The sequence below is a fragment of the Aptenodytes forsteri genome, unplaced genomic scaffold, assembly GCF_000699145.1.
Source record: "Aptenodytes forsteri isolate BGI_AS27 unplaced genomic scaffold, ASM69914v1 Scaffold53, whole genome shotgun sequence".
In the NCBI taxonomy this organism is placed as follows: domain Eukaryota; kingdom Metazoa; phylum Chordata; class Aves; order Sphenisciformes; family Spheniscidae; genus Aptenodytes; species Aptenodytes forsteri.
In genome coordinates this window covers 2,051,191-2,072,323 of record NW_008795909.1, presented here as the reverse complement: position 1 = coordinate 2,072,323, position 21,133 = coordinate 2,051,191, and the positions used below count along the sequence as shown (strand labels likewise).

At 40.4% G+C, this 21,133-nt stretch overlaps 2 protein-coding genes across 2 annotated transcripts in view; one reads left to right on the top strand and one right to left on the bottom strand.

Annotated features, from left to right (window-relative positions):
• Positions 1 to 9,892, top strand: part of EEA1 (early endosome antigen 1) — a 72,571-nt gene extending 62,679 nt beyond the window's left edge. Inside the window, exons 24-30 of the mRNA XM_019473417.1 lie at positions 3,070 to 3,255; positions 3,702 to 3,833; positions 5,671 to 5,856; positions 6,161 to 6,399; positions 7,869 to 7,989; positions 8,330 to 8,428; positions 9,484 to 9,892. Coding sequence (XP_019328962.1) covers positions 3,070 to 3,255; positions 3,702 to 3,833; positions 5,671 to 5,856; positions 6,161 to 6,399; positions 7,869 to 7,989; positions 8,330 to 8,428; positions 9,484 to 9,606 — 1,086 coding nt within the window. The 3' untranslated portion in view covers positions 9,607 to 9,892. The remainder of the gene's footprint in view (positions 1 to 3,069; positions 3,256 to 3,701; positions 3,834 to 5,670; positions 5,857 to 6,160; positions 6,400 to 7,868; positions 7,990 to 8,329; positions 8,429 to 9,483) is intronic.
• A 9,035-nt stretch (positions 9,893 to 18,927) lies between these two features.
• Positions 18,928 to 21,133, bottom strand: part of LOC103903310 (pleckstrin homology domain-containing family G member 7) — a 36,578-nt gene continuing 34,372 nt past the window's right edge. The window contains exon 12 of the mRNA XM_019473416.1: positions 18,928 to 19,209. Within this exon, the coding sequence (XP_019328961.1) occupies positions 19,102 to 19,209 (108 nt within the window). The 3' untranslated portion in view covers positions 18,928 to 19,101. The remainder of the gene's footprint in view (positions 19,210 to 21,133) is intronic.

Genomic DNA, 21,133 nt, shown 5'->3' with positions numbered 1-21,133 from the left:
AATATTTTTTGTATACACACACACACAAAATGTTTAAATTTTTTTTGTGGAAAAGGCATTTTTTATATAGCCGAGTTAATAAAAATACAGAACTGTTATTTTTGCCTTGATTTTGAGTTAGTGCAAACATACTTTGTGTGAATCCTGCTCTCCTGAGCTCCGCCAAGTATCCTTCAGTCTTGGCATTTGTGCTTTTTGTAGTCAGTCCTGGTTTTCTCTGTGTTCTCAAAAGAATGTTTCTTTGCCTCCAATGTTGGCATCACTGTTAGTGTATCTTCAGTGGACATTCTGGGACAATATTCATGCTGCCAAACCTCAGGTCTGTAAGTCAGAAGCCTAAGTTACCTACAGTCAGTCTAACCCGTCTTCTTAGGAAGCGAAGAGAGATCAGGTTAGCATCTGTAAATAATTTCATGTCTCTCCTTGTGGACTGGGATCAGGGAGCACACAGACTAAAATGCTTATTTGTGCACCTCACTTAGGTGGAATGAATCCGGGTCCTACCACCCAGCTAGGACCAGTTCTGCTGTTGGCACTATTATTTGCACTGCAACAGCCCAAGTTGTAGTCAATCAGACTGTGATATCTTCTTATCTTCTTATTCATTTATTTAAACTCTATACCAGTCATCCTAGCATCTGTTTTTATTTACAAAAATAAGTACAGATTGGCATCTTTTGTTCTGTACCTTTTCCTTGCATTTGGTTTTGTTTGTCATCCTAAAGAACAATCTCATGACTGAGGGTATCTTGTTGGGAGAACACCTGTAATATTCTGGGAGCAATGGCAAAACTGAATGGTAATTAAATAAGGTAAATGACACCAGATGTTTTGAGAGGTGATTTTATGTCAAAGCTCTGAGCTCCTCAGCAGTCCAAAGGAATCGGGCTGAATTATGGTCTCAGTGGAGACTGGGCCAGGAGGAAGGATAACTGGAATGTTTAACCACGTGCCAGAAGATTTCTCCTCATTTCCAAAGGATGCTGTGAGGGACTTCTGAGCAAAGCAGAAAGAAAGGCATAAATAGATAGAAGGTTGATTTACTGTTAAAATTATATTGAATGGTTTCCCAGTTAAGGTAGGTAGCATCACTATTAATGACAGCAAAGAGGCACTTGTACATGTAAGCTATAGCATGCTAAATTGTATGCAAAATTCCAGGTCTCTTACATTACAAACTACTGAATTATAGAAATGTTTGTGCATAATACAGTGCAAAGTACACTGAATACTGGCTCCCCTTATAAGAACATTTACATTGTCTTAGCCTAGGTATAGACACAATGAGATAACCTGTCCAGTGTAGACACTTTGGGGGGGAGTGTGTGTGAGAGAGGAGTATCCCCTGTGTGAGGCTTTTAATTTGGGTGTCACTATCCACTTCATCAAATTTCATCATCCTGTGCTAACAAATTGGATGCAACCACATTTCTTCTACTGGAAACAAATTTGAATACAAGCTGTGGCTTCATTATCTTTCTTTCTAAAACTGCAGAGACTATTGGGTTTTCCTGTGAAGATGTTGTATGATGATGCTACACTTCCCATCCTTTCTCATTGTTAGGAAAATATGGTACTCCACTGCCCACAGTGGAGCAGAGAGGGATAATTTTGCTTTCTGAAAGACCCACCCTGCTGAAAGCTTGAAACTGTAAAAGCACCTCCTATTTTGCTTAAAAAAAATTCTGAGTTAACATCTTGTGAAGTTTTAAGTAGTAAATTCTAATAGCTCAGAAAGCAAATAAAATATTTTGTCTGCAAATTAATTTTAAAAGCCAGTGTGAGCGTTTTAAGAGCCACTGGGGTTGTTGAAAATGCTATTGAATGAGCAGTGTTCCATCATTGGTGTTTCAAACTAAGTCTGACTATAGGCAAAATACTTTAGACATTAGAAGGAGGGTTAGGAGGCATCAGAAATCAATTTGTTTTTAAATCAACATGGGAGCGGCTAAAGCATATGCATAATTGAGTGAAGTCAAAGTTGTGCTTATTGTTCCCTTTAAAATCACTAACCTTCAACAAGAGGTTTGATTAGGATTTAAGTAAGAGCTTCAAAAAGAATTTAGTTAATCTTGAATCCTTACTGATGCACTGAAGGTAATAAACCTATTACTGGTAATAAATCTCCTCACCTCACATTCTGTATCTTAACATAAAAAATTTCCATAAAATACCAATATTTTGGAGGAGTGGAGGATGAATTTGGTATTTTTCTTCCTCATTGTTTCTTTGTGAAAGAACATGCTTCTAAGTAGAGCTAGGTCTTGCCTAAGCCGAAGGCTTAAAAAAAAATAACCTCCAGAATACTACTCAAGAAGAACCCCAAAGTTTGACTTTGCTGTGAACAAATAGAATGAGCCTTGGGTGCAAGTTTTAGGTTGTTTCTTGGGTTTTTGCGACCTGTTCTAGAGAGATAAATCCAAGTTCTCTTTCTAGGTAATAGGCAGAGTTGGAGGCAAATTAAAATATAATCTGTAGTAGATTTTGAATGGAAGTTTAAATTTTGTGTTTAAAATGCTGATGCAGCTGAGATTGTGAAATGTTTTGTCCTGATACTGGTGTTTTTAGGTTGTACATTTCACTTTAGGATTTTCAAAAAATTTTACAATTGTCCTAGCACTAGCTTCATTAAGTCATTGGTAAAAAATAACATTGAATGGCTTTTGAAATCTTCACAGTATAGCTTCACTGCCTCTTAAGTAACAGCTGTCTAGAGTCATAGAGCAGTTGATTTGCCCAGAGAATAAAATAAATTTGTGTGAGAAAATTCAAGCTCATTCTCTTTTTATCAGTCACCTTTCATTCTCTGCCCTTTTGTATGTTTTCACCTTTTCTCAGTGGAAGGATGCAAGCTGGAATATGTACAGTAAGGCATTGCTGCTGGAAATGGTACTGGGGTAGTTTCTTTTTACTCAGGGTAGCCTTGTAACCTAGAAGTTTCTGTAACTATGCTTTGTCAACATTTGAAGCTAAATGTTGCATGCTAGGTAACGAAAATGTTAAAGTGACTGTTGAGTATCTGAAGCTCTTATGCTGACAGATAATTTGCAGAACTTTCTTTGTAATTAGTCCACAGAAGAAAAACTTGCTCTAGCTCAAGAAGAATTAGTTTCCAGCAGAAATCGAATTGCTAGCAATAATCAGCAGATTCAGGAACTGAAGAAAGCAAAGTCTGCACTGGAGCAGGATGCATCAAAGAAGGAGCAGCAGCTGGGCGAGAAGACCAAAATGTTACAGGATCTTCAGAATGACAGGGTAAATGCCTCTGTCTTTTGAAATCTTCACACAGACACATCCATCCCATGCAGGCACCCTTTATTAATTTCTGTTACATCTCTAAACAAGGGGTATTTTGAGGGCATAGCACTGTTGTAGTGCGTAGCAATGGCAGTTTTACTGAACTTCTGGTGCAAAGACTTTTAAAAGACAGTTGAAATGAATTTGGTTTGAAATAGGCTGTTAATTTGTTCTAAGTGGCTAGACAGGTGCAAAAACGTTACTAGTTTTCAATGTAAAACTGCAAACATGCTGCTAATTGTTTGCACTAGGAACTGTGGATAGAGATTTGTGGCAGTTGTTTCCCCTTAATTACAAAGCCTCCAGGTAGGTTTTGGGCCCTGAATGGTTTTTGTTTGATTGTTTTTTTTATTTTGTGAACTTGGAGGAAGTAACTTTTCTAGCACTTTTTATTTCTCTTCAAGATTTTGAAAGAAAAAGACTTGGCTAATGAAAAATGTAAAACAACAGAGCTCCAGGAAATAAGGAGTAGACTTGAAAAAGAAAGTATCAAGCTGGGTGAAGAGCTTAGAGCCTGCAAGCAAGAATTTGAGAAGGTATATTGAGACAAACTGAGTCTTCATGTGGTTGGTTATCTGATAAGAAATATGTGCCTACTCAATAGATGTTATCTGGAATGGCTTTGCAAAGATGGTTGCTGTAAATATCAGTATTACAGGTAAGGGAGCCAAAGCACAGATTTTGTTGGGGTTCCTGAGCAATGCTGACTTGATTAGTGATAATTCTGGAGCACCAGTGCCCAGTGTTCTTGGCCAGGTGGACCACATATTAGCTTCAGGATGGGTTGTATGTCCTGGCTTTTCTTCTGTTCCACTGTAGATTCACTGTGCATACGCTTGCCTTGACTATTCTGAAGTGCAGAAAAGATGTCCAAAAGTGTCATGAGCGTGAAGTTTCCCAGATATTCTAGGCACATCTGGTACTTCTCAAGGATGCGTGGTAGAGTTGAAACTCCCTTGATGTGCTGTGGTTTCTTTAAAATGTCTTAAAAAGTCACAGTTGGGGAAAAAACAATGTCAGGAGCCTCATAAAAGACCAACAATCATAACAATCAAATGAGCTCTCTAAAGGGTAAAACTTTGGAGGCTTTAATGAAATAATTTTTAGTCTTCAGTAAAACAATTTCTCGCCACGTTCTATGATGTATTTCATTTTTTAGTCTCTGTAGAAACAAATACTTCTAAAAGGCCAGAGTTTGTGTTTTCCATATTATACTATTAGTAGTTTTATTTGCATCTGTTAAGCACATAGGGTTTAAGTTGCTGCGCAAGTATAAATGAAGGTACGGTCCCTATACACTAATAAAAAGAAAGTAATGTAATTTCTTACGAGTTTCAGATGTTCTCTTGTTCTCCAGTGTTTAGAAAATGGTCTCTTATTTTTAGATAGAAGTCTGTACTTTGTTTCTGTCAAGCAATCTATGCCCAGTACTTTCTTGGATTTTGGGGAAAGGTTATTATAATTTTCTTCATTCCTAGAATCTCTATTCTAAAGAAGAAAATTTATCAAGATGTATATAAAATGTGCGCACACCCGATGGCAGCTTAATATTCATCTCTTTATTTCCCTACAAGCAATCAGACTAAAACAGAAATTGTCTCCTAAAGGCTTATGCTCTGTTTCCCATCTCCCACCAAGGAATGGATAGATACGCATCTATAGGGCATCCCCTTGTCCTCAGGACATGTTCTTTCACTGTCTTTGGTTTGGTTTTAATTTGTGACGCGAATGTTGATTTATGGAAAACTGGCTACCCCTATTAGTCTGTTAGTACCTGCATGCTTGGCTGTGTAATTTTAAGGAAAATGATTCCTATAAATTTAACTAACTATTCTGCTTCAGGATTTTTTATGTTTTCTTACAGAAGAACAAGTAAAACTAATATTTAAAACCAAATGTATCATCCTACTTGCTTAAAACATAGGGTAATTATTTATACATTTAAGACTAATAGAAACTAGCTTTCTTCCATCAGTGTTTGGTTTTTACATTGTCATTATGATGCTTTTAACCTCGTTATTGCAACCAGAGAACAATGTGAAGTAAATTTTAGAACAGACTCTAGAAAATGACAATGGACGTATCTTTTCAAAGAACTGTAGAAAATACTCCAACAGAGCTTGCACTACTTTTGCAGAAACACACATTAAATTTATTTTAAAAATTGAATGTTGTTCATAATATAGGTATAAGTTTAAAATCTTTGATCATGAAAATCACTGATACTTTGTGCTATAAAATCATCCTTTCTTCCAGTGATAGAACTAAAAATTATTGCTGTCCTCTCCTTGGAAAGAATTACAGTAGTTTTGAACTTAAATCATTTACACTTTCAATGTTGCTACTTTAACTTTGAGCTCTGTATCCTAACAGGAGGTGGCAAATCTCAAGGATGCAAAACAGCTATTGATTCAACAGAAATTAGAGCTGCAGGGCAAAATAGATAATATTAATTCAGCTCTGGAACAGGAGAAAAAAACCCATCAAGCTGTCAAAGACCAGCTGAAGAAGAGAGAAGAGGAGCTGAAGAAAGAATGTGCTGAAATTGAAGCTAAACTGGTTAGTACGTTAGAGAGTATAAGACTTCTTTTGTGAACATGCCTTTGGATTCTTTCAGGGACAGAGAGGAAGCAAAGAGTTGACTTTAGTTTCACATTACATTAATTTTTAAATGACAAGGTCAGAAATCTTTGAGGCATTTAACAGTGTAGGAAAATTCAGTGGGGTGACAGCCTTGTCTAACAGAGTTTGTTGATTAAAAGTAGTGATTCTAGTACAGTAAGATTCTTTGCCTCAATTAAATGTAGGGCATAGGGAAAGAATACTTGGAAGGTTGTTCTTCATTGTTCCATTGTTTTCTTAGCACACAGAGAAAAAAGAGAAAGAAGAAGAAAGCCGGAAACATGAGGAAAAGGAGACCAAGCTCACCATGCAGGTCACAGCTCTGAATGAAAACCTGGCTACCATGAAGAAAGAGTGGCAAAGCAGTCAGAGGCGAGTGAGCGAGCTGGAGAAACAGACGGATGATTTACGTGGGGACATTGCCGTCTTGGAAGCAACAGTGCAGAATAATCAGGATGAGAGAAGAGCGTTGCTGGAGAGGTAAGCTGTGGTCATGACGATGTGGAAGCATAGTCTGGGAAATGGATAGCCTCACACTGAAAACTTGTTTCAGTTAATTCAGGATTCTCTCTATGCATGCTTTATTTAAATCCGTGTTTGTTCATAGTGCCTGGGCTGTGGGTGTAGTTTCCAGAGTGCAACCTTCTGTCGTCCCTGCCAAAGCACAGCAAGGGGTGTTGGGAACAAACTGTGCTCTTTGTGGACTTTGACAGGGTGACCATTTTGTAGAAAATCAGGCAGGCTTATCAGCACCTTACTTATCACCAAAGCCACAGCTCTGTGCTTGTGCTCGAAGGTTTATGCCCATCCATAAGAGCCTTCTAAATCCATTGGACTACTCTGAACTTGGAGGTGTGTAGGTTGTGGCTTCTCATCTCATCTGTTGTGTGAACCTTGCAAGGCCTGGCAGTGAGAGCTTCTCTTACCTGAGTTAACTATCCTTCTCCATCACTTTGAGGCTCCCCTGCCTTGACTCAACCAGAGTAGATGCACTAGTCATCCAGAAGCCTGGAAGAGACTCCTTAGTGCCTCCGGTAACACAGAATTTGCTTAGGGACTTCTAGGTATGCTCACGGCTCAGTGTTAGGAGATTGAACGTGTAATTGAATTAGATAAACTGAGGTTCACACAAGAGGCATTTTCTTCCTCCTGAAAACCTGCAGTCGTCTTTTCTCCAGTTCTGCTATTGTCTCTACAATATATTTAAATCTTAGGTAAGCAGAGCGCCTTTCCTTCAAGCAGCAGGAGGCATGCAAGGCAGTGGGAGTTACCTGAAAGCATGATTACAAGGGTAGAAGAAACACCTGAGAGACAGGAGACTTTCTTTGTCCTTATTTCCTGACATGTTTGGTGAAGGCAGAGTGGAAAACTTTTTTCGATACTGTCAAGCTTGCTGATTTGGTTTTTGAGCAGAGACCTTGGGAAAGCATGGCATCAATTCAAGTGAGATCCTCTTTTTTTGGCAATCCCTTGCCATACTGTGCTGAACTCATCCAGTAGCCATTTACAGCTTGGCAGAAAACCCCCCTTTGAAATTTGGCTTTCAACAGTTAACCAAATTTCAGCTGATGAGAGGTGGCCTGGCTAAAAGAAAAAGGTTTCTTTTCGGCTCCCTTGTCTGACCTGATCTGCCGCAGCTGGTTTGTGAGAGTGTCCTGTTGCACAGGGGTACTTATGGGGGCTTGCTGTCGAGGGACTGCATTCCTTCGTTTTGGGAGTAACTCCAGGTATTAATAAGCCGCAGATATTTGGGAGCAATGCCAGATAATCTTAAACTGATTGTTACCGCAGAACATTTTTCCAGTCAAGGCATCCAAGAACTTTTCACAGCAAGGATATTTTTGGCTGGATTTTATGAGAGTAACTTCTCAGACATGACAACCTGCCCAAAGGAGGCAGTGTACATTGCCTTATATGCTTTGAGGTGACTATTTACTATTTTTCCTCAGGTGTATAAAAAGTGAGGGAGAAATTGAAAAGCTTCAAGCCAAACTTGTAGAAATGAAGAAAAAGCTGGACAACACTACTGCTGCAATGCAGGAACTTGGCCGAGAAAACCAGTCGTTACAGGTATAATTTGATTTGAAGCAATTAAACCTGTTGATACTCTGTGTAGGAACTTACGAGAATTTCAAGTTTGTGTCAGATTGGTGGTGGGTTACCTTTCCAGAGTGATTAAGATGTTATGCTTGTGGTGTACGAGGGCCATATTGCTGTCTGTGGGTTCTTAAATCTGCTCGCAGTTTTGAAACTTGGAAGATTTTATCTCTGAACAAATATAAGCCCTCAGTATCATGGCAGAATTGGTGCTTTTATGCAGCACTGGGTAGCGTGTGCAGTGAAAATAGAGGAAATTAGGAATTAGACATGCATTTAAAAAAAAACCTGCTTTTTTATATCTTCTATATAGATCAAACACACCCAAGCTCTCAACAGGAAGTGGGCAGAAGACAATGAGGTACAGAATTGTATGGCCTGTGGAAAAGGCTTTTCAGTGACAGTGAGAAGGGTAGGTGTGTTTTACTGTCTGTCTGTGGGGATTTTCTTTTTCTATTGTTTTCAAACTCTTAGATGGGATACAAACTTCAGAAAATGGCCTTAATAGTGCTGTGATACTCAGGACATCTCAGAATACAGTTATTGCTTGCAAAGCCTTAAATATTAAAAATGAAGTTTGTGGATCTCACTTTATTCATGATTCTTTTGCCATTTTGACAGCATGAGTTTATAAACAGTGTTGAAATAGTTCAGTCCCCTAAGCGAGCAAGCAAAATTACACTGTTGTAAGTGTATTTACAGTAAACTTATTTATAACCAGTCTGAACTGGATTTACAGGTATAAAAGGAATGTAAATTTGTTGAAATTAGATATATGTGAAAATATGAGGCATCAACATGATCAGGTGCTTTGTGACTATATTTCTAAACACTAACTAGACATGGAACAGAAGAAACAACTGGATGTGTTTTAGGTCTGTAGTCAGACCTTCTTTGTAAAAACAGCTGTGGTCAGCTAAGATGTTAGCATCCCTCAACTGGCAGGGTCTGCCCTTCATCCAGAGATTACCATCCCTCCAACAAGTGACTTGGCAATGAAGTAGATGAGGGATATTCTTGGGCTTCATTTTGGAGTGCTTCCTGACTTGATCTTCGGTGGCTCTCCCTGTCCTGCATTATTTCAGTGATGTTCTTTGGGTAGCCTTTGAACAAAGGCTGCTGGATCCTTTGGTTCAAGGATACTTCTTAATGTGAAAGCAGGTAGTTACATGTAAGAAGAACATGTTTTATGTGACCAGAACAAATTCAAGAGGAGGATGAACTTCAACCAGTTCATTTCCGAAACTGGTATAGTCTCCCGACTCAGTGAAGCACTTCTGAGTATTTTACTCCTATACCCTTTAGAAAGGATTTACTTCTATGCCCTTCTGTGTGCTTTGTAACTACTATTTAAAAATTCAAACTAACTTCTGAAACATGAGAGTTGACTTGACATGATAGTGATCTGTATTAGTGATCGATGCCCTGTCATTGATGTTCAGCATGTATGTTTCTTCTCTTTCACAGCATCACTGTAGACAGTGTGGAAATATCTTTTGTGCCGAGTGCTCAGCAAAGAATGCCTTAACTCCTTCTTCTAAGAAGCCTGTCCGAGTCTGTGATACTTGCTTTAATGACTTGCAAGGATAACTGGCCATCGTGAGTGACAAAGAAATGTTACACTAAAATTTATAATTTCTGTTGATGCACTTCGTTCAGCACTCAGACTACTATTCAGTTTGGACAATGATTGTAACACTTGGCAAAATTTAGTATATTTTAAAATGTTTATTGATACCAAGTAAAACTATTGTATTTTTTGTGAGACATGGGCTCAGATCATCCATAGCTTATTGCCATTTATCCTGGAAAGAGCTTCTATGTCTAGATTAGAAATACCCAGTTATTTGTAAATAAAGTTTAAACAGAGGAGTAACAATGTATTTTTTTATCTTTTATTTTTTTGTTCAAGAGAAACAGCGTTTATGTGATATTGCAGTTTATTCCTGTTTCCTTCAAAGAAAAAGGAAGATGCAAAAACTTGTGAGGATTTTATGTATCAAATGTTGCTGTAAAAGCGTAACTAATTGTTGCATTTGATTGCATATCTGATGTTCTTTATAACCCCTTGTGATTTTGTTTTCTTTTTCTCTCTCTGGTTCTTGGACTTTTCTTTCTAAAGTTTGAACTCCACAGTGAGGGTAACGGCTGGACTCAGCTCCAAGTCAGTTTTATTTGCCCGCTTAGAACTTGTTATAGTATCAGCACCTGAGTCCTTATCCAACTACAGCACTTGGATACTGGAACATCTTTACACATACTGTATTGCATAGTTTTTGTGTGTGTGTGTCTGAGAGAGAGTATGTGTGAACAAATGATGAGACAAAGTTTAGCGGCACTGTAGGAATATTACATGATACATTACAATATTCCATCCCGTATTGATTGATTTCACTTTTACATATTCGGTTGATGGATTTTGATGTTCCAGAAACCCTTATATATGTGGGTTTTAAAAAGCAAACAAACAATACTGGTAGTAGCCTGTAGTGCATCTCTCCCCCTGCCCGTACCCTGGAAGCCCTGAGAGGTCCTTGTGGTTCTAAGGGACACCCAGACCTTCCACACTAGGTATCCTACTAAGAAAAAGTCTTTTTTGAGACTGCTGCAGTTTATCTGACCTTTTCTTCTGTCCCTTCCCTCAGCTTTTGGTGGAAGAAGCTGAACTCCTGCTACACCTAACAAACCTCAGTTTTCCATTGCTCCATCTGACCCCCATTATCAGGGGGTCTTAAATGTTATGTTAGTTATATGATTTAGTCTGCTCAGAATGGTGGTGTGAATCTCCTGCTACTGGCTTAGTTATAAACCAAATAGCTCTAAATAAGAGGCCAATATATATGTCTTCAGATATTTATTTGTATTTTCTTTTCTGTACTTGCAGCAGAGGTTTGTTGTAGAGTTCACATAGGCTCCAAACTTCTTTTTTTGTTGTGATTTTATTTACACCTGTTCGTTCTTGCCTGCCTGTCTCTAACTTTTCTTCCCTTTGTATCTGGTATTTCAAAACCGTTCAGGTTATTTCTTCTGAGCGGGGATTATGCCTCCCGATATTTAGGGACCCTTTGTCTTAAATACCCTAATAAATTTCCCACAGCCCAAGCCCTTCTGTGTCTCACAAAATTTTGCCAGCTGTTCACAGAAAAGGACTGTGTCCTGAATTCCTCTACTTCTTGCCTGAGGTAAGGAATCAAATTCTGTCACAATGATGGAAGCTTAGCCATCGTTAGGCAGGTTCCTTTGCTTTTATCTATTGACAGCTCTATATGTGAATGAAGAAGAGTCTCTTCTGAAAAATATCTAGTCCCGATTAACTCTCAAGTGAAAAAACTTCTTAATCCCTCTTCTCCAGAAGTAGTGATCTATATGTTTCATATCCCTTCTTAGCTTACCTGTCTAGTTCTATATTTGCAGCCTCAAGGAGTCTTCCTCAAGGAGATTTCTTAAAATTAAATTCTTATTTCCCAAAAGCCAGCTGAATTAGGTAACCGGTTCTCCTCACTGTAAAAGGGTTTGGGATACAACTGTGGTTTATGTGAAATACTGACCTGCTTTACTGGTTCAAACTTGTGAGTTGCTTGCTCAAAAGAAACACTTGCTGCAATGATTCTGTATGAACAGAGCCTCTGGACTCGATGTTTCTCCTCGTCAGTGTAACTGTTTGGCATAAGAATCTTTTGAATAGAAAATAAGAACAGAATCTTTGCCTCGCAATTTTTTTTCTACATATTTATTTATTGAGAGAATCTGAAGAGTTTGCTTTTGAGCCTTTCTTTGTCTGACATGTGACTTCAGAAATGTGGGAAAAGTAAAGATGTGACAGTCATGTTCCAACCTAGATGTGCTCTGCCCTGTTGTGTCACACACGGAGCCTCATGCTGCTTTCAGGGTGAAGGACGACCACGTGGAGCAGAAGGGATTTTGAGAGGGAAGAGACAAGCTTCCTGCGGCTGCACAAGGACAAAGTGCGTGAGGCAGGAGAAAATGGAAATCTCTCAGGGGGATCTAGGAAAATGGTTAAAAGACTCACTTGTGTTCAGGCATTTTGCTTTTGAATGGGAACGTGTGAAAGCTGAGGAGAGAGCTCTGCAGTAAAGAGGAAGTGGTAGAAGCTCTAGTTAGGGTTGTTTTTAATTCAGCCTTTTGGGATGCCTTTGTGTAAAGACAAGCAGAGTCACCTCACTCAGCTGGCTGTTGAAGCAGTGCGGTTGGTTGACTGCAGATCAGACCTTGGTCTGGAGCTCCTCAGCTTCAGGGACAAAACCAGCTCGATTTCTGAAGGTTGCTTTTTGCTGACCAGTTTATATGACCAAATTTTTGAGGGGACGGAAATGCTTTTCAAATAGACATTTGTAGAAAGAGCGATTGTTAAAATCTGGAGAAACAGTGGTGGGGTAGAAGCTTTCATGCTTGAGCTTTGAGTCTGCAGCAATAGGCCAGGATTTTTACAGCTTTTCACTGGAGTAAATTTATTATTCCATTGCTAAATCTTATGCTCCTTCTTTTGTGCTTATGATTCTTAGTGCTGGTCTGTATTTGTTGACTAGTTGATGGTATAATAGACCCTATAATGCTCTCGGCCTCACTGCCAGGTTGAAAGTTGTGCTCAAGCTCAGTAAAGTGACCTATGAGATACATAATAAGGGAAACTGGAAGGTGAAAAGCTTTGTATTTATAAATCTGCTTGCAGAGTCTGACTGTTTTGATTGGCATGTTTCAGTAGGAATGTGGGTTTTTGGTCGCGCTGCTTTAAAATATAAATAATAGGAAAACCTAGTGAAAAACTTGGTAACTTTTACCACGCTGAGTTAAAGGATTCCAGACAAAATAGTTTAATGCCCTGATTTTTCAGACTGCAAACACAGGAACAGAGGGAAAAACTAATAAAATGGCAGAAGAGACTGGAACCTCGGAACCAGAGGATGCACAGTGATGTGTTTTAACAGCCTCTAGCAAGAACTGGATTGCTCTGATTCACTGAGGAGAGGCCATTATGGAGCAAGAGGTGGAAATAATGGCAAAACCGGCACTTCAACCAGTAGGTGTGTGGGATCATCAAGCTGCCTTTGATCACTAGCCATTACTGTGGCATCAGGAATGGGACAGTGAAGTGTGGGGTTTGTTCCTGAAACTGTCCCCTCTGCGGGACACTCCATCCACATTCAGAATTGCTGGGGGAGCAGAATATGAGAGACCAGCTGCTACCTGGGCTGAGACAAGCTACGGAGGCAATTGTAAAAGTGTAAAGGATGGTCTTGTTAAGGGTGGGGAGAGGTTCTTTAACTTCCTGGAGACATTACCTCTCTTCCCAGCCACAATCCCTTGCGTTGTTGCTTCCAAAATGCCAAATCCTACTGTTCTACTCTGGGCTCATGTCAGCAATACATACTTCATACTTCCATCCTGCAACCCCTCTGGAGGCAGGTAGCGTTGCAGAGGTCAGTGGCAGGCTTTTGATCTTAGCTAGCTGTGCTTCACTGTTATTTATTTCTTCTCCCCATGTATTCCTTCCCTCCAGTAATCTTCCCCTTTCTGCAAAGGTTGAACAAAGAGGATAAAATTAATGAGTCACAGTGGGAAAAGTTGCTGTCTGCAGATGAAGAGACAAAAGGAATTTTCTGCTGCAGCTTCCAACAGAGGCAAGAGGTTTAGAGGGATCTCGTTTTTCAGCTGGCTTCACTCTCTGGCACAAGAGTCCGAGGCTGTAGGGTACAGTGCGGGTTTTTTCTTCTGTTTTTGGAAGGCGTCAAGTAGCCAAGTTGCCATGGAGTGTGGAGTGCTAGGTACACAAGAGCAATGAATAACTATTTTTATTGGTTTGGGGACGCTTAGGATTATTTGTGAATCCTCGCTGGAAAAGCTTTCTTAGTGAAGCAAGAAGGGATTTGGGAGCAGAAGCATGAAGTAACCTTGCTGTGTTTGTATTACATTAGCAAGAACAATTGAATCTCTCATGCTAAGTGTAAGAGAAATGACATTCCTAAAGAAGGGACCTGGAAAACTCAAGTACTTTTAAATGTTAAATGTCACTTAAATGCAAAGTGGGAACAAATGCTTGTTGCAAAACTTAAAAAATTTATGACCAGTACTCAGTGGCAGACAGAAAACTGCTGGAGTGTAAGTTCAAACAGAATATGTACTATGCCAAGAAGAATGATATAATGGTTTGAGTATGTTGAAACTGACAAATTACTCCTCCAAGTACCGCCCCTCGCACTCTCATATTCTTGGAGGACTAGGAAACAACACTGTCATTTGCACTACGCACTTTTTGCTGTCTAACTGAATATAATCTACAGTAAGTGGAATGGCATAATTTGCATTGCATGTGTTAGCTGTAATCAGTGGACAGAAGGTTTGTCTTCAGCTGGACTTTTCACTGTATTACATTTGGCCCCTTGCTATGTAAGGAGAATTGCACTCATAATTCCTTTGTACCAAAAAAGCAATCATCGTCTGAGAGCACATGTAACAAAACCCATGTAGTCACGCACATGTTGTCTTTGTAGAGCTTCATTTTAAGATGATAAAATGAGAAAACATGAATTTTATGTATTTTCAAGGGTCTTGCCAGTTGTCCAGTTCTTAATTTTTGAAGTCTTGACCTCAGCACCCCTTCTAGGATAAGTTTAAAATTATCGTCCAACCACAGCCTCTCCAAAAGCACTAAGTGGTGTACTTTTCAAAAGCAGCAATAATTGGATAGTAAAGTCCCTCCACAGAAACTCAGTTTTGGGGGTATTTTGGGTTTGGTTTTTTTTAAGGAGCACTGAATAGAGAGGTTTGCATCTTCAGAGAGAACATTAGATGCCACTTAAGATCACAATAATGAAGAGGATAGGTACTAGTTAATGTAATAAACTCTGCCTTTTGTCTGTAGCTCACCACATACTGTGCACTCGCTGTGCAGCAGATACAGGAGTATCTGCTCATTTGAAGATTACTGAAGCCCTGCTAACCCTTTTGGATCAACGTTACTATGAAAGCAGAAGCCTGATAGGCATGTTTTCCAATTTTTCCTCCCCCTATGACCTAAACTAAAACCAAATTCATCTGTATTTCCTGCCTTTTTTGGGTAAAGAGGGCTGGGAAGGTGTTCATTGTTATATGTCGACAGGCCAGTGCTGGCAGGTCCAGGCTCCTGCTGTTGGCTTTATGGCAAAGTACTCCGTTGTATCACGCTAAAGCTTGATTTCTGGCACATAAGGGATGTTTGAAAGAATGTCTCGCTGGGTTAGTGAATACCAGAACTTTTTATAGTAATGTGTCCAAAATGCTGCTTGTATAGGATTTGTCACTTTTGTAAGAAAAGAAAAAAAAAATCACAAAAAAAAAATCATAAAACCCCACCATTTGATGCCGTTACATAAGATTTCATTTAAACTACCTCTCAGCGTGAAATTCAAACATTAGGTAAGTTTAATAAGGTTTGCTCACTGTCATGTTATGTAAAAGTTATAGTGAATGCCAAAATTGCAAAAGTTTATCACCAAAAAGGAAAAAAGTCTTTTTTTTTTTTTTTTTTTTTTGTTTTTGAAAGTATTTAATAGTTTCAAGTTATTGTAAACTATGTTGTATTCTTTTAACTTCTGTAGTTTCAGTCTTGCAAACTAGCTGCTGGACAGGAAATAAATCATAACCCACAAGCTTTCATAATCACGGTCTGCTGGGTAAAAACAATTTTGTATGCAGCTTTGTCATTTGGCTATAGATAGCCTCATTCACCAAATGTACCATTAATTTAGTCTTCTTTTTTTTTCTTCAGTACTTGAGATGTGAACTTGATGAATGGTATTCTGTAATGGATGCGTGCCACAAATTACATTGTCTTGTTAGCCTCTTTTCTGAATTTTAATGATCAGTTTATTATTGCAGATGTGGATATTGCTCATACAGCTTAATTTCTGTATAACTGTATAAAATATAAATGGAAAAAGTTTTAAGTTCTTACCCAGTATTTAGAGGTAATGTATTATAATAGCCTTATGTTGCAGTTTTACCTAGAGTACTGCACTTCTTTTAAACTGGATTATACCATCTTGGTAGGTGTAGATAGATTTTTTTTTTTTTTTTTTTTTGCATGAGTGTGTTTTGGTTTTGTTTCTTTTTAATTGAAGTTCGATTCTCTTAAGTTCTATTTTCAGTGTTTGTGTTTACTACTTGTGATCATGTAGTTGTGCCTTACATTGTGAAAGAATTTAGTCCAGTGTGCACTGTAATTCCTAAACTCTGCGATTTGGAAGGCGGTTGTGGATTTGGATGAGAAGATGACACCATGCATTAACCGGTTCTGTATAAACTAAGATGAAATGTTATTGAAATGTCATTTTTGTTTTCTAACCTGTTAAAGGAATGATTAATGACAATAAAAAAAAATGAATTAGACCTTTCTAATAGACCAGTTCTGTCATTCAAAACTACCTTGCCCCATTTCAGACAGCAAAGCTACTTTGAAATGGGGGATATATAATTTTACAAATGAACTGTTGGGAAGCCACACATCTAAGAACAAACTAAATGCTCCAGTTTTGTAGACTTGTGGGGAGCTGCAACAAAAGCTTTCATGTTCCTGAGGAGGCAGTGATAATGACTGTTTTCCAAATCTGTTTTTTCCACCGGTTAAATTCAGAGTAGTTTTTTCCATTCCCAGTATCTGCACAAGGCTGCTGGGTATCCTGTGTTCAATTCTGTCACTGGCTGTGTTCAGACATCGCATTCAATGCAGTTGGACAACTGGCATAACTGGAAGACTCGGAAGTAGCACTTTAGTTCTTTAGACTAATGAAGGGCTTGCTTGTCAGATGGAAACCTTTCAGGGTGGAGCTGCACTGCAGAGAGAAGCCAGGTGATTAATGTGTGTGTGATCAGTCCCATGACAAAGCCACTGTTGAATTGTGGGGGCATTCACAAAAAAAAAGTGTTTTGCTGTTGAAGCAGATCTTCCTAGGGGCTCTATGTAGACAGCGGAGAAAGACAGAGAAAAGAGGTCTCCTCTGAAAGGCAATTCGAGTTGGGAAGTTAATTTCTGCCTGGACTGCTTTCTGGGACATCTTTCTCTCCAGACCACAGAAGAGCCTGTTGAGCTTACGTCTCCCTAAAGACAGCCTGTGTGTGAGTACTTCCTTCCCCTGGCGTGTCCTCCTTGGAGACACGCTGGCCTCCAGGAAATGCTGAATCTCTGGGACTACTTAGTTGTCTGGTAAACTGAGCAGACCTGGCTTAAGGTTGTTTTGGCAAAAATACAGAAAGATGCAAAACACCCCCTCGCTTCTGCCAGTGCACAAAGCGCAGAGCTTAGTCTATCATGTGTGCCTTCTCTGGCCTTGAAATATCTTTCTGTCCTATCAGTATTGGTTTCAAGATACTGCGAGGTTCTGGTGGGGCACCAGGGGAGCAGCTGAGCTTGGGACTGGGGAGATGGAGCACAGCTGTGTAAGCCAAGTTGTGGCTAAGTGGTTGCAGCTTGCATGGTCCTGGAGCAGATCTGCTGTCTCCACTCTGTGCTGCTCTCCTGCCTTACACATTCACCACTTGGCATGGAGCCTGAGTAGCTGTTCCTTTCCCAGGAAGCTGTGACAAAAACTTGCCCATCACAGGCACAGGGGGAAGAGCAGGAATGTGTACCACGGCGGCCTAGGCTGCATCTGGAGGGTGCTGAACCAGGTAAGCGCATACATATATACAGCCTCCAGACCACAGCTTGTGTATACAGGTGAACCAGCTCAAGTGGATAGAACGTACCACCACATCCTCATGGGTGGAGCTGGGGAGGAGCAGGGTTAGGGTCAACACTTGAACTCATAACTAATTCAATTGTGGAGTAGAGGTGAATGCAAAGTGAATGCTGACTTCCCTGTGAATAACGTGAACGACTGGAATGGCACTCCTACATTCTTCAGCATAGTCCTCATCTGGGTGGCTTCTCTGTTCAGTTCCCCCTGAAGTAATTTCTGACACTGAGGGGATATTCTAAGGGCTAACCTTTCTGCTGAGGGAGACTAGCTGATTGGGGACAGAAAGTGGGAGAAGTGACAGTGTCACTTAGAGTGGGTTTAGGGAAGTCTCCTTTTCTCTCTTGACTATGGCTAATCTCAGGGGATTAGCCAAGGCTAAACTGGTGAGAAGCACTCTCCCTCCATGGTAGTAACCTGCACAAATGTTGTGACAAGCAGTTTCAGGCTGTTCTGTGTGTCTCTTCTAGTACGTCAAAAAGAGGGAAAAATAAAGTGATTAACAGGGGCACACTTCTGCGATGTGGACCACAGATCTGGGATAGCAGTGAAGTATTGAATGGTTTAATGCAAAAGGAACGCTCAAGTTTGTGAAGCAAACTTGAACTTTAAAGGCTGTAATGGGTGTAAACAATGCATAATGACAGATCTGCTGTTAATAAAGTGGTGAAAAAGCTCAGGTAAAAAAAAAAATCCCAATAAAGCAGGGCATCGTTGCACTTTTGTTCTTTCTTTTTATATACGCTGTAGCATCTCTAATTTAACTGCATGTTATATGTAATGATGACCTTTTTCAAATAAACTTAATCTCATTTTAAAAATTAATGGGGAGTCAACACGATATATACTTTTATTGATCTGCCTCCACAAGCTCAATCTTAATGCAAAAAACATCTTGTGATGTTATAGTTTAGTAGGTAGAGAGGCATAACTATCGGGAGCTATGGCTACACAATTTTAATTTCATGAAATTTATTAATACAGTTTGAATGATCTTGGAGTAACTCTTTAGGCTTTTCTGGTGAATGAGTTCTCTTCACCAACATAGGTTTGTTTTTTTTTTTTTTTTCCCGTGTCCTGCTTTCTAGGAAATGACAAGCTGTATTAAAGCTTCCCTGGATGGCAAGAGCCTTCCCCTAGCTGAAGCAAAGGAGCATCTAAGAGCAATACATTTAATGCATGGCTCATTTTCCCCCTCCAGTTTATTCCTACACCCTGTGGTCAAAACTCCTCACTTCTGTCTAGTCAAGTCAGAAATCTGTTAGCTTCAGAAACTCAAGGCGTGCTGGAAAAAAAACCTGTGTTATCACCACAACAGTCTTCCACTGGCTCTGTCGGTGCTGTGCTGACATTATTATATTTCAGAGGATTCAGCTGGGAAGCAGAAAGCAGTGCTTTTCTTGGTTTCACGTTGCGTGGTGTAATTGGAGATTGCCGTTTCTATCTGTGACATCCATGTTTTCTGTAATAAGAAAAAATAATTTGTAAACCAAGACAATCTAAAAAAGTTCCAGTAATTTGGATACATAAACACCCAGAGCCTTTAGTTTTATTTAGCCTTTCTTCAGGCCTATGCTCAAAATTCCTGAAGTAAACGTGAATTATCCCAGAACTGAGACTCTCCCAGTTGCTCATGCCACTACACGCTGCTGGAGTCTGTGTCTGGGGCCAGGGGTTTCCAGTGAAGGTTTCCTTTTTGGTTGGAAGGTAGGATTTTAATGCTCTGTTTGCTCGTAATGGTGAAGTTTGCTGCAGGCTATTTCACCTGTTTTTGTGTAATATTTATTAGTTTAATGCTGTCCCTGCAGTTTGGACTCCCTGTTCCTCTGATTAAGACAGCCCCAGTGCTATCAGCATCACAGAATCTGTCCCCCTCCAAGATCTGTCATGTGCTGCCACATGAATTTCAGTTTCTAGCATCGCAGTGACAGCATTCACCTCTATATCTGTTGTCATCCAGGTATGAGGGCAGGGGGTGATGGCTGGAGAGATGGATTTAAAATACGTAACTTCCTTCTCTCTGTGCTAGTCCAGGTGGTCTGGGTTGCAGAAACTGAATTGTCTCTAAATTGCTATGATTAGACATTACAAATTAGTTGGCAGCAATACGAGCTTAAGGTCTAGCTGTGCTTCTCGCACCCCAGGATTTTTATTTTGCCCAGTCAGGGACTGCTCTCCCTGCTGTAACGCATGTAGAGACACTGAGCTTTGATGTAAAGAGTGGAAATGCATGAGAAGAGGCAGCCTGTTCTACTTCATGCTATGCTGGGATTCGTAAATTTTGTTATTGACCCATCTGCTTGTTTCTTGTGTGTGTTTACACCCTGAATGAGTTAAAAACATGGCTTTGAAAAATAGAAATCTGGAGAGAGAAATTGGATGACCTACAGGTCTAAGGAGTCCCAGCAGAGGACGTGAGAAGAGTCTGCATGTGCAGGCTGTATGTGCCTGGCAGAGCACAGAGCCCAGCTTTGGCATGGGGCAGTTGCTCTGGCCCCTCTGGAGCTGCTGGCGGAGGAGGGTCCGATGCGCAGTGTGGTGGTGGTTACACAGGGGTTTGCCAGGCGGGAAGGGACCCACAGGAGGCAGGATTTAAATTGTTGAGCTTTTCAAGGCTCAGGGAGGAGAGCGGGGGACAGGGAGAAGGGAACAGAGGGCGGGATGGTGGTATGGGTGGGACGAGCAGCGTATTTCAGGTCTGTGTTTTCACGTGTCTGCTGAGTATTGGGTCTCTGAGAGAGAGGTGGGAGTGGGGCAAGGGAGGGATTCACTGCATCTACGTTCAATGTGTTGTGTGCGCTCGCCATGCAGTCGGTAGAGCACAGTATGGCAGCGAGAGGCAGGCGGGCAGGGTGAGCCTGGGCCTTGCAAGGGAGACGAGGCAGGCACTTCACAAAAATCAGGAGATCTAAGAAGCAGCTCGCAACGTAACAGCCCTCTGCTTGGGATGAGTCAACGAAAATATGAGACGTACGGCTTCATTCAGTTTGCTGTCTCTGTTTTGACATAGCTTAGCTAGCTCGAGGCCCTGGTCTGATGGTCCTCACCAGTATCAATCTTAGCCAGGTTATCTTCCTTTCTGCCTTGCAGAATCATGTCAGCTAAACCCATAAGCTCATCTTGGCTAGCAAAGTTTCTTTAAAAAATACATTGATCATGCTGAGATGATGATTCCTGCTTGACCAACCTGACCTCCTTCTATGACCAGGTGACCCGCCTAGTGGATGAGGGAAAGGCTGTGGATGTGGTCTACCTGGACTTCAGTAAGGCCTTTGACACCGTCTCCCACAGCATTCTCCTAGAGAAGCTGGCGGCTCACGGCTTAGACAGGTGTACCCGGCGCTGGGTAAAAACTGGCTGGCCAGCCGGGCCCAGAGAGTTGTGGT